Below are 13877 nucleotides of genomic sequence, written 5' to 3'. Positions count from 1 at the left end.
GAAAGAAAGAAAGAAAGAAAGAAAGAAAGAAAGAAAGAAAGAAAGAAAGAAGGAAAAAGAAAGAAAATTACTAGCTGAATAACCTTGGGCCAAGTCACTTAACTTACTTACTTTACCCTCAGTTTTTTCATGTGTAAAATGTGAGCAACTTTAATATTTCTACCTCCTAGAGTTGTTGTAAGATTCCAACAAAATAATGTATATAAGATGATTTTTAATTTTAAAAATATAACTATATTCTTGATGGTAGCAAATACTTTTCCCTTAAGGATGCATAGATTTGGTTTTGATTTTTTAGAAAAATGAAAAAGAAAGACATTCACAGTAAAGTTGAATGAATATGCCAGACTTTCTCCAATATGTTTTGTTGGTTTTACTCATTTTTTATCTTCATTTTAAAAAAGAAACCTCTGTCATAAAGGATAGCATTCTGGGTAGGGATAGGGAGGAACACAGGAAAGTCTAGATTATAGGGAAAAAGATATTAAAAAAAAGACTTTTAAAAGTTTAGTGAACAAATCAGGTGAATAATCTATCATTTTAGGTCACAGGCAATGTGACAAAAAAGCATATTGTAAGCCAGAACACTGACTTCTTCACCATGACAATCACTGTGCCAAGTTTATTCCTCCTGACACAGAATCTCTCATAATCCTGGCTGAATTTCTGATAGACTACTTAACCTTGTAGCATGAACTCTCCATAGACAAAAGCACTGATATAAAAGAAAGAAATCATCTTTTTCACTCATGATTCAGTGTTTTATACAATCTTTGAGAAGTCAACAAATTCCACCAGAGATCTTTTTGTACTTCTGAATCACACTTGTTTAATAAATGTTTTATCACTAGTCACTATTTTCTTTAAAATCATGTTGTTTGTCCACATTTAGGATCTAAACAAATGTCTTCAAGGCTTTACTTCCATTACTTAAACCATTCTTTGCAGAAATGTTCAAGTATCTTCACAACTGTCTATTTAAACAAACTAATAATTAACAACTTTCTTACATTATAGCTATCTTCTCTCTCAATATGTAATGCTAATCAAAAACGGCTTGATGATATTTCATCCTATTTTTTAAAAAACATCCCCTCTTAGTCTCAGTCTCAAGTTATAAAAGTCACCCAAAATTTGACATTTATTCATCAATCTAAATAAGTAATTCATTTTTATACCAACATGAAATAACACATTTCCAAAAAGACTGGTAAATTAGTCTACAATGTGGTCATCAACCACAAGCCAAAATATTTTACAAAATTGTTCCTGATATCAGTACATTCCTGCTATCACAAAGAAAAAAAAAAGGCAATCATTACTTAGAAACACTTAACAATTCTACCAACATGATCCCTGAATGGAAAATATTCTTAATTTCATAAACTTCACTACAGAATCCAGAAGTGCATGCCAAGTCAGTAAAGAAACACTTGATAATGGCAGAAATTGGGCATAGACCAATATCTAACACCGTATACCAAAATAAAGTTGAAATGGATGCATGAGCTAGGTATTAAGGCTGATACTGTAAGCAATCTGGGAGAGCAAGGGATAGTTTAACTGTCAGATCTATGGAGAGGGGAAGACTTCATGATGAAACAAGAGTTAGAGAGTATTATAAAATACAAAATGGATAATTTTGATTACATTAAATTGAAAAGCTTCTGTACAAAAAAGCCAATGTTACCAAGATTAAGAGGAAAGTGGAAAATTGGGAAAGAATTTTTACAACCATTGTCTCTGATAAAGGCCTCATTTCTAAAATATACAAAGAATTGAGTCAAATCTATAAGAATACAAGCCACTCTCCAATTGATAAATGGTCAAAGGATATGAACAGGCAGTTCTCAGAAGATGAAATTAAAGATATCTATAAACATATGAAAAAATGTTCTAAATCACTGTTGATTAGAGAAATGCAAATCAAAACAACTCTGAGGTACCACATCTCATCTGTCAGAATGGCGAAGATCACAAAACAGGAAAATGATAAATGCTAGAGAGGATGTGGAAATACTGAAACACTAATGCATTGTTGGTAGAGTTGTGAACTGATCCAACCATTCTGGAAAGCAATCTGGAACTATGCCCAAAGGGCTATAAATAAGTGCATACCATTTGACCCAGCAATACCACTTCCAGAGCTTTATTCCAAAGAGATGAGAAGTGGAAGGAGGACCCATATGTACAAAAATATTTATAGTGGCTCTTTTTGTGGTGGCAAAGAACTGGAAATCAAGGGGATGCCCATCAATTGGGGAATGGTTGAACAAGTTGTGGTATATGAATGTAATGGAATACTACTGTGTTATAAGAAATGAGGAGCAGACCAGATTTCATAATAACCTGAAGAGACTTACATAAACTGATGCTGAGCAAGAAGAGCAGAACAAGGAGAAATCTGTACACAATCACAGACACAATGTATGTGTGATGACTAACTTCAATAGACTGGGCTCTTCTCAGCAATGTAAGGTTATAAGACAATTCCAAAAGACTCATGATCGAAAGATATCCACATCCAGAGAAAAGAGATGCGGAGTCTGAATGCAGATTGAAACAAACTACTTGCTGTTTCTTTTTCTTGTTTTGTTTTGTTTCCTCTCTTCCACTGATCATCCCATCAGTTATAATCCTTCTTTACAACCTAATGATTAATATGAAGATATTTGTACATCCTATATTTGAGTGCATGCCGCCATGATGGGGGGGGGGGAGACAAAGGGGAAGAAAATTTGAAACTCAAGGGACTGTGGAACTGAATGTTGTGAACTAAAAGTAAATAAACAAATCAATTTTCAAAAAATCTACCTTCCTGAAAGCAAAAAAAAAGAAACATGATATTTTGCACTAAGATAGGAAATGTCTATTGAAGGAATTATATAAGATTCTCAAAAGGTAAAAATTACTAAAAGGAGTATTATTACAGGTAGCTTCTCATTTATGAATGGTATTACAGAAGAATGAGACCAAGTTATTACCTCATTTTTTTATATTAGTGGTAGTATGGCAGAAAATACTGGAATAAAAAAATCAGGTAACATAGGCTTTCTTTTGATTCTGTCTGATCCTAGATAAGTCACTTTGCCTCTCTGACCTGTCTGTCTGCTCCCCTATAGAGAGGAGAAATGATAGTAGACGATCTCTAAAGCCCCTGCAGACAATGGCTGTGATCCAGCAGGCATATACAAAACCAAAATTCATGCACATTCACATGGAACTCCCAGAAAAAAGTACAGGGTCAGAAAGACTGAGGAATGAGAAAAGAAAAATGCATCAAATACTGATTTCCCTAAGCAGTAACATCTCTGTTAGTGTTACCAGTAACACTGAAGAGAACTACTGCTTTAGTTCTCTTCCTTCATTCTTTATTAAAAAACAAACAAAACCATATTCATAGGTGGAGAAAGATCATTTCCAGTTCTTTCCTCCCTTCTCTTATTGAGTAAAAAAGTATGTGCACTCTGGAAGCCTCCAGAGTAATTTTGTCAGCACTTAGCCAAATGTAATACTTAAAGTAACCAACTCTTCCCTGGACAAAATATATACCCTATGGAAATAGAAAGCCTTCTACCTTAAGATTTCACTACTACCTAATATATATCAGAAAACTTGTGGGTTTTTTTGTACGAGCAAATCAGGCAGCTTGATGTAGTAGCCAGAAAACTAGTCTTGAAATCAGAAAGATCTAAGTTCAAGTGCCACCTCTAACTCACACCAGCTATATGACCCTAGGCATGTCACAACTTCTCATTGCTCCAGAAAACTCTTGGAGTTTAAGGTGCTGATCTAAATTAAATTAGTTCATCCCTAAACCAATCTTCTGACTTCCCATTACTAATTGCCAATGATACTGTGAATTCATGTTGCTGGTTAAAAAAAAAAGTAGTTGCTACCACCATCACTTTCTACAAGTTAGTAGATGGTCATGGAGCGCTTAACAGAAAAATTCTCACCCTGTAGCCAACTTCAGCTCTCTGATAACAGACAGACACTGCCACCTGTCCATGCCCTGTACTCAAATTCAAAGCCTTTCCAGCTTGGCAGAAACTGTCAGGGTTTGTGGTCTGCTGCCTGGCATGGACTTTGAGAACCCAGGGTCACCTCCAAGATGAGACAGCAGAGTAGGACGTTAGTGATCTGAATCTATCGAGGGAATAATCACACTGATGAAATAACAAATCCTTGAAATATTGACATATTGAATAATAATAAACAGCTGACACTTACATAAAGCTTTAAAGTTTACAAAGCCCCTTACAACAACCCAACAAGACAGGTGCACCAGTTATTTTCTTCACTTTACAAACAAGAAAACTAAGGTTCAGAGAAGTTAAGTTACTTGTCCATGGTCACAAAACTAATACCTGCTAGAGGTAGAATTCCATCCCAGACCTCTCTGGTCTCAGCATACTTTCCACATTAACCCTGAATTTTTAACTCAAAAGATGTCACTAGATACTACCTCAATTATTTTTTTGAAAGACTCTTTCAACCAAGATCAGTGTTGTTCTAATTATAATTTCAAGAAAAATCTGAGTGTATACAAGCTTAAATTCAGGTAATATATAAGTACAATCAATGTTTTAAAAAAGCAAATCTAGGATTTATATATCTCTTCAACCTACTGTTACTCACTACATCAGGCTTGTCATCATTTTGACTTAGTATAGTATGACTTTTTATATAACTCCAAGTCTGTTTTTAATTGATAGAAAAACCATATCACACTAAATTTATATTCAAAGGTGCAGGGAAAGAACAGAAAAGTGATAAATAAAAGACATTTACATATATTTGCTCTAAATATTTTCACTATTTTCAAATATAGAGGTAATATCAAAAGAATAGTTTCAATTCTCCCAAATAAAAGCCCTTATTTGACCACTCAAACTCCTACAATAGAGACATTTCTAGATAAACTTACTCTAGCCTTATTACTCCATCTATCAAGTAACCAATCCTCCAAATTTCACTATTACTATACTCAGAAAATGAGCAAAACCTGGTCTATTGATGAAATTTTTAAAAAAGGCTATGCAATCTACCTCTTAAAATTCATATTTGTGCCTTAAGCTCTAAAAACATGACTTTTTAAACAAGTTGTACATGCAAACCTTCCAACTGTGTCCAAAATTCCAACTTAAACCAAGTAAAATGAGTACAGCTAAGCATATATGGTGGTCAGTATCCATCTTCTATCTCAAAATGGCAACAAGGTGATAAAGATTAAATATGGTTCAAAAGCAGTAATCAATAGATATGTGCTTACGTGCATGTCATTCAACCTACAATGTATCATGTGTTCTGCTAGATTCCAATAGCAGAAAGGTTTCATGAATGAAATTAAAAATCAATTTATCTATTCTAATCTACACCTTCTTAAAAGCAGGCTAAGGTTTTCTTTAACCTTCAATGGAAATAAACTGTAATATTCTGGATCTAAAGATATTTTAGCTAGACGCAAATCTAAATTGTAGAATACGTTATTTAATGCTATTCTTCTCAATGGAAAATATCATTGACACATTTTCATGAGGGCAAAAGAACACATCTGAAAAAGTAATACATTAAGAGAAACAGCATAGTAAAAAAAAAAAAAAACACTGGCTTTAAAACCAAAAAATGCTGGGTTTGAATCCTAACATGACCCTGGAGAAAGTATTTGACATATCTGAATCTCAGCCCCCTCATCTATAAAACTGAGAGTTGCTTAGAATGTACTTTCCAAACCTTAATATAAAACATAAATGTATCCTTTTTTTTTTTTTTACTATGGAATTATTATAAACAGCATATACTTTGAAGTGTTTTTTCAGTAGTGTCAATAAATCCTCAGAATGTTGACATTCTTTATTCCTTCACTAGTCTTCCTTCTTATCAGTGACATGCCAATTCCCAAGTAAGATCTGACCAAAGGGACCAGAAGTAAATAAGCTAACTGGGCCCAGGAAGGAAGCAAATTTCATCTTGTTAGACTTATTTCTCTGACCAACTGAACTAAACAGCTACAACTGAAAATGAAACACATTTGGCACAAATTTAATGCCAACTATTTCCTACACAAGAAAGCAGTGATTTTAAGGGCAAGGATGAACGTGTAAAATGTTCATACCCCTATGTGACATACCTAATATTGTATTGATAATCAAGAAATAATAATCATGAAATTAAAAAATATATTATGAATAAAACAATCTAGTTTAGTTTATACCCTTTTCCATGTAAAGTGGGGTTCACGTGATAAATTAAGGATTTCTTAATCACTAGGAATTTTAGTATATGTTAAACTTGTTTAAAGTCAGTTTATGTTTTGACAACATCCAGGGTGATTTGTTTTTCTCTTAGGAATACATCAAAGTTAAATTTAAGGAAACTTAGGATCCCAACTATTTATGCCTAAACACGAATTTCTTAATCAATTTGTGCTAAGCTGTGCCATTAACACCACTAATTCTTCCAACTAAATCAGACGATGCTTTCTCAGAAGTAGGAAGGTATACTTTTCTTTTTCCTCCCGTTTTGGAGAGAATTATACTTTGATAATATTTTCACTATCCTGACAAAGATACCAGTTAATTCTGAAACGTGAGGCGAAGAGACACCTTTAAAGAAAATGTTTTTACATCCCAGTGGAGAAACATGAGTAAAGACACTTTACCGTAAGCACCATAAGTCAAAGCACAAAATAAGGAAACTGCTTTACCGTCAAAGCTTTAAAAGGAAAAGAATAAATGGAGATGGCATTAATGTCATCAGAGAACTTTAAAATCTGGTTACAGCCCAATCCCAAACAAGTCACAGAGACTTGGAATACTTCGATGGCTTACTCTGTGCTGCAGGCCTTGCTTTTTCCATCACTAGCTCAAATTACTCTTCGTCTCAATCCTAAAATTATTTAAAATCATTCACCTAAAAAAAGGCATCTGGGATCTCCTTTCGTTCCACGATTTATATACTGAGGCCCTGACAGACTCAATGGGATCCAAACACCAAAACGCAGCCACCACGTACATCCCTGCGGTTGTAACTGCAGATCCATATCCCAAAACCAAACTAAAACCGGGGAAGGAGAAAAAAAAAAGATGCCAGCATACTGTCTCACTAAGATAGTATTCTAACTTTTCTTTAAATGCCTCAAGAGGGGCAGAAGACTGGGAGGCGAAAGACCGGATGGGAGATAAGGGCAGACACCGCCGCCACCCCCCCCAAAATTCAAAGAGCAACTTCGGCTGGGGCTGGGCTGGGCTGGGCTCGAGTCCCGGAAACAAAGGCCACAGCACCCGAGGGGCGAGCGGGTGCTCAGGGTGCCCCGAGAGTCGCTGCCCGAGGCTTACCTACCTATGGTGGAGATGAAGGTGGTGTTGAAGGCATCGTCCGAGAAGCGAAAGAGGACGCAGGTCTTCCCCACTCCCGAGTCCCCGATCAGGAGCAGCTTGAAAAGCAGGTCATACGTCTTCTTCGCCATCGGGAGGAGCAGCAGCTCCGGCTCTCGCCGCCGGCGGCCCCGCGGGATCGATCCCTACTCTCACCCCCACGGGCTCCTTCCTCACTTGGGTTCCGGGCTACTGTCCCCAGCAGGAGCGGGGCAGGGTGGGGGGAAAGGGGCGCGCTCGAGGGAGGGGCTCCAGGGGCGGGGACGACGGCCGAGCGCCCTGGCACGGGAGGTTCCGACAGGCGGCTCGCTACGGCGCCTCCGGGGGGCAGCAGCAGAGGCTTTGCGGCCTCTCCCGTTCGCCTGACTCGGTTCCGGGGAGTCGGTCGGGGCAAAATGGCTTCCCCTCCCCCCTCAGGGCTGCTTGGCCGGGACGCTCCCACGGCGGGCAGGCGGGCTTGAAGCGTGGGTGGAAGAGCAGGAGGAAGAGGAGTCTCTGTTGACGTAGGGCGGCAGCTGCGGCGGCGACTGCTAGCGAGGACACGACGGCGGCAGGGGACCCCAGAACCTGGCAGCCCTCAGCTACATAGCCACAGGAAGCTGAACCGCCCCGGCCCAAACCACCTTTTTCCCGTGCCCTCTCACGCCGGCGTGGCCGCGCACGCACGCACGCACGAGCGTAAGCTTGCCCCGCCTCCTCTGCGCACCCGGGGCGCAGTCTGAAGCCCGAGAAGTCGGGAAGTCTGGCGCGCCTATCTAAAATGCCTCGACCTGGGAAGGGAGTGCGCGCACGCGCTCCTCTGGCCGGCGTCTAATTGGTTGGGGGAAAAAAAAAGGCAGGCGGAGGTTTAGGAGTGCCGGAGTGGGTGGAGTGGCCCGATGGTGACTGGGCAAGCGCAGATATCCTCGCTAGAAATCCTCCCCCCTCCCCAACTCCGGAACCGCCTATTAGAACTAAAGCTGTGGAAAGGAGAGATGAGCGGAACTCAAGAGAAAGCTAGGAAGGCTTGAGACTGCCGGATCGCTTGTAGCGTCTGGACAGTCGAGCCTTTGTGTGCCTAATAAACACGCGAGAACCTAGGATTCTGTCATTCACATGAATAGTCCATTCGGCGTCGGCGTCCACGGCGCGCAAGCCATGCTCAATTGATTTCGAGCTTTTGCTAAAACTCCGAGACAGCCTCGGAGCGCACGGAACAGCCAGGGCGGTGGAGGAAGAAGGGAGATCCCACCCCTCCCCGCCCCGCCCCGGGGTTTGCTTTAGGTAAAAGGGAGCAGGACTATGAAAGTGAAAAACTGGCCACGCTGGTTCAGGAAGAGATGATGTCATCTGCCCGTCTGCTAGTGAGGGCGAGGAAAGGAGGACAGAGGGCAGTCAGCCCGGCGCTGGAGGGGAGGGGCGTCCGCCGCCCACAGCCGCCTGTGGGAGGAAGGGGGAGGGGACCTCCGCCCACGCATCCCACTCTCCCCCTCCCCTTCTCCAGCCGCTGCATTCCTAGAGAGCCTGCGGCCCCGAAGACCTCCCCACGTTCCGGGTGGCGGAGCCCGCCCTGCAGCTGCCCACGCCTTCTCTCTCCTCAATCTTTTTTCCTACCTACTTCATTCCTTTTTGGCCATCTTATTCACACCCTGTTTGTGAAGCACCTACTGTGTGCCATGCCCTATGCCCGGTCGTATCCGAGAAGCAAACGCAAGGCGTTGTCCGTCTCTTACCCTCTTTCTGGTTTCACATTTAGCACATAGAGCTTAACAAATGCTTTTTCATTCTTGCCTTCATTTCACCACCCTTCCAGTAATATGCATATATATATACATATATATATATATATATATACATATATATATATATATATTTTTTTTTTTCCCCCTACAGCTGAGGTTTTAATTCATACCTCCATAACCATCCTACCTCCCCATCGTGTCCTCACACACTTTTACTCAGAATAAAAAAGTCACAAATGCTCTGTAGGGACCTTCTCAGCCCCTTGTTTCATTGTAGCCTAGGTACACCTAAGATGAGCCAGAGGAGTGAGTGGTTTGATATAGCAGGAACTGTGAAATATTGAAAAAGGAACAAAACAAGAATTAATGAAGCCAGCTTTAAATATTCTGAATAGAATTTGTATCTAGATAGTAGTCAACTAAAGTTAATAGTTCTGGCAATATTGGTAATAGGATTATTATTCTCTTTTCCTTTTCTGACTCCTCATTTACCATCCCCACCCCTCATTCACCTTCCAACTCTGAGAATATTAGTCAAATTTACACCTATTAGAATGTAAAGTTCTTTAGGACTGGGACTATCTCACTTGCTTTTATTTGCATCCACATTTCTTAAGTTCAATGCCCTGAAAATAATAAAACAATAAAAAAGATCGACTTCATTCTGGAAGACTCCCATCCTTCTCCACCCATCTCTCCCTTCTATTCTTCTCATCTCAGATTCCATGTTCTTCCTTCACCTATAGTCTTTGATTCTATTCTACTTCAATTTAGAGTTTATTAGTATCATCATGATCGTTTTTCATTGACTCAGCTACCATCCAGTTTAAAACCATACAGTTTAAGTGCCTACTGTGTGCAAGGGACCAACCCACCCCTAACGTGTTATTTCATGGCCTCATGGCATAGAAATGACCCCAGATCCTCTAAGTCTGTGCCAGCAGGGCACAAGCCCTGACAGATCTTACCTGGCTGGAAAGACTTTAAATACAGGCCCAGCAACTGAAGGTGTATACTCCAAGGACCAGTTTAGCTAACTTAGGAGAGGTTACTTATCAAGTTGCTACCTGGAGGATGGTGAATTTTTTTAGCCATAGCAACTCTGAAAGAGTCTTAGAGAGTTGAGAAATCATGTATTTTCACACGGGAGAAATCACTAATCCTTGAAGTATGTTCATGACAAGTCTTGTCAACTTTACCTCCAACATTATCACATCCTTTTCTCCATTCACAAGGCCACCACCCCAATTCAGTTCCTCATCACCTATCTCCAGGACTATTGTAATCACCTCCAAATTTATTCCCTTGCTTCACTCAATTCAATTCAATAAGCACCTACTATGTGCTAACCCCAATACTAGGCTTAGATTATAAAAACAAATATGAGATGATCTTTACCTTCAAGGAGCATATATTTTTATAAAGGAGTATGACATGAACATAGATAAATATAAGATACATAAAAAGTATTTTCTGAAGGGGGTAACTAAGAACTGAGGCAGCTAGGAGATGTAGTGGGTAGAGCACTGGACCTGGAGTCAGAAGTACTCCAGAACTGAGTTCAAATCCAACCTCGGATACTTACTAGCTGTGTGACCTTGGAGAAGCCACCCTCTGCCCCATTTTCCTCAACTGAAAAATGAGGATAATAATTGCATCTACCTCAGAGTTGTTTTGAGATTTAAATTGGATAATATTTGTAAAGTGCTTAGCACAATGTCTGGTACGTAGAACATGCTATGTAAATCTGGCAATTATTATTATTAAGTGGAGGAATCAGTAAAGGTTTCATGAATTGTCCCTTGAACCTTGAAGCTAGAGATTCCAAGAAATAGAGGCAAAGAGAAAGAACAGTCCACAAATGGGGAATAGCCTATGTAAGGCACATATTTGGCACATGGAAGGTTTTGTAGACGAGTTGAACATAGAGAATGTACAAAGTGGGTTAATGTTACTAGCCTGCAAAGTTACACTGGAGACAAACTATGAAGGACTTTCAATGCAAAATAGAGGAGTTTAGATTTTATGGTTGAGGCAATAGGAAGCCACTGGAGCTTCTTGAGCAAGGGAGTGACATGGTCAAAACTATGGTTTAAGAATATCATTTTGGCAGCTGAACGAGGATGGATTGGAGAAGGGAAACGTGGTGAGGAGATTAGGTAGAAGGTTATTGTAATAGACTAGGTAATATGTGATGAGGGTCTGAACTAGGGTGGTTGTAGTTGTGCTTGTAGTGGTTGTAGGGTGGTTGAACTAGGGTCTTCAAGTGGTAAGATGGATGCAAAAGATGGGGAGGCAGAATGAATTAAAATTGTCAAATTTTAGATATAGGAGGAGAATGAAAGTGAGGAGTCCATAACTCTTATTAAACACTTAATTATGGCAGGCGCTGTGCTAGGCACTGGGGATGCAAAAACAGCAGGAGGTCCTGGGGCAAGGGTTCCCAATTTGGGGTACTGTGTATTTGAGAAACTTGTGGAAGGTATATTTTTAACTAATAATGTTATTCTATTGAAATATTCCAAACGTAGTAATGTTAGTTTAAAAAAATATATTGTGGATTGGAGAGAGAAGGTGAGAATAGAGTGAAAGATGGAGGGAGTTTTATAGTGTGTCTCAAAAATTTGAGACAGTTGAAGAAATAATTCCTACTGACCAAAACCAAATGAATGAGCTGGGGATATGAAATCATTTTCATACTAAGCTAAAAAATAGTTTACCCAGTAAATGTGAACTGATTTATCTCTGAACAACCAGAAATTCAAAATTGATTTTTAAGTCCATAAAAGTTATAAAACTTTTGGTGTGTTCTTGGTGCATCCCATTTTTGGTAAAAATTCTCATAAGGCTTTAATTCTGTTTATGACAACTTGTCTCTGTGACTCAGAATTCTCAGTCTTGTTCTTAATTAAATCCAAAGCAAGAATCAAACTGGAAGCTATACATTATATATAGGTATCTCTTTTCAGAACTATATAGATAATAAAACTGTTGAATTTTTTTGTGTTCTGATAAATATTAAACAACTTTATGGTACTAAAATGTTATATATTGAATAATTTTTTTCTAAAAATGAATTTAATTTGTTATAATCTTATTTCTTACATGCATATGCCTGGTAAACTTTAGAATTAATTTCCTTTCATCTTTAATAGAAAGTACAACTACCTCACACCTATTAAATTGACTAATATAACAAAAAAAGAAAATGATTAATGTTGGAGAAGATGTGGGAAGATTGGAACACTAATGCACTGTTGGTGGAGTTGTAAACTGATCCAACCATTCTGGAGAGGAATTTGGAACTATGCCCAAAGGGCTATAAAACTGTGCATACCCTTTCACCCAGCAGCACCACTTCTAGGTCTGTATCCCAAAGAGATCATAAAAGAGGGAAAAGATGCACATGTACAAAAATATTTATAGTAGTTCTTTTTGTGGTGGCAAAGATTTGGAAATTGAGGGGATACCCATCAATTGGGGAATGGCTAAACAAATTGTGGTATATGAATGTAATGGAATACTATTGTGCTATAAGAAATTATGAACAAGTAGAAACAGGACTTCAGCTGGGCTCTGGCTCACACCACCTCCAATTCATGTAAAAGGTGACTCTGAACAAACTTTGGAGCTACAGAACCCATGAAATGAAACAGAGAAGCTAACCTCCCGCTGAGGACAGCCCTGCAGGCCAGGAGGGAGCAGCCAGCACAGGACTCTGGGAGCTGAACCCAGCCCTGCACAATCCTGAGGTCAGAATTATCAACCCACAGATGCTAAGGACAAAGTGAGAGGTCAGTGCAGTGTGGACTTTAGGATTTGGTAGTTTGGGAGTGCAGTCGGCCTTTATCCCCTGGAGGGAGAAGCTGCTGAGGCACCAAGGCCATGCAGCTGCTGCCATGTGGCAGCTTCAGCTCCTGACCTGCAGACTATAGGGGGACCAAGCAACCAGTCTGAGGGGTAATTGCTCTTTAACCTGCTTGGATCTGGATTGTAGTCTAGGGTAGAGGTCCTGAGGTGTGTGGCCAGCTCACCAGAGCATGCGGAGCCTTCAGAGAGGGCACCCAACTGTGATAGTAATGGCAATTAAAGATTCCCCTGTATTGGCTTGGTTTTCAAATTGATTGTGTTAAAACCCAGAGTTTGTTAATCTCACCTGTGGGATGGGCTTGTTGATGTAAAAAGAAAGTCCTGAACTGGGAGGAGCTGGTGACGTAGATTTGGAGAGACAAGAGGGAGGCAGAAGATCTTTTTGGAAGCAGCACCTCGTGGAGAGAGAGAGAGACTAAGAGAATTGCTGGTGGCCGCTTTGAATTGCCCTGGACTTTTGAGACCTGCCCCCTGAGCTGCCAAGGACTGAGGAGACATGGCTGTTTTGCTGGTACTTTGTCTGTCTGTGTTGATGTTATTTTGCCAGATTTGTCCACTGGTGAAAGACTGTCCTGTTGAAGAAGTCCTGGAACCTGGGATTTGGTTAAGAAGCCCTGAGACTGTCCTGCAGACAGAGAGTGAATACTGTCCACTGGTGAGGGACAGTACTGTTGTTGCAGGGGTCTGGAGACTGTCCTGCAGACAGAGTGAATACTGTCCACTGGTGAAGGACAGTGCTGTTGTTGCAGGGGTCTGGGAACCTTCCTGTTGGTTCGGAAGCCCTGAAGAAGGATTTTCTTGTTGGATGTTTACAGAAATCCTGGGAGAGGGCTTTGCTAATGTGTTCAGGGGTTCTAGGACTGTTCTACAGACAGAGGATAAATTCATGAAGGGACTGGCAATGTAT

At 40.1% G+C, this 13877-nt stretch overlaps 1 protein-coding gene across 1 annotated transcript in view; it reads right to left on the bottom strand.

Moving 5' to 3' along the window:
- The window catches only part of RAB10 (RAB10, member RAS oncogene family), a 99327-nt gene extending 91475 nt beyond the window's left edge, over positions 1–7852 (bottom strand). The window contains exon 1 of the mRNA XM_069072021.1: positions 7345–7852. Within this exon, the coding sequence (XP_068928122.1) occupies positions 7345–7471 (127 nt within the window). The 5' untranslated portion in view covers positions 7472–7852. The remainder of the gene's footprint in view (positions 1–7344) is intronic.
- Between the last annotated feature and the right edge of the window lie 6025 nt (positions 7853–13877).

The sequence above is a fragment of the Petaurus breviceps genome, unplaced genomic scaffold (genome assembly GCF_028583685.1).
Source record: "Petaurus breviceps papuanus isolate PSGF00001 unplaced genomic scaffold, PetGlider_PUasm1.0 90845, whole genome shotgun sequence".
Taxonomy (NCBI): Eukaryota; Metazoa; Chordata; class Mammalia; order Diprotodontia; family Petauridae; genus Petaurus; species Petaurus breviceps.
This window is presented reverse-complemented; position numbering and strand designations above follow the sequence as displayed.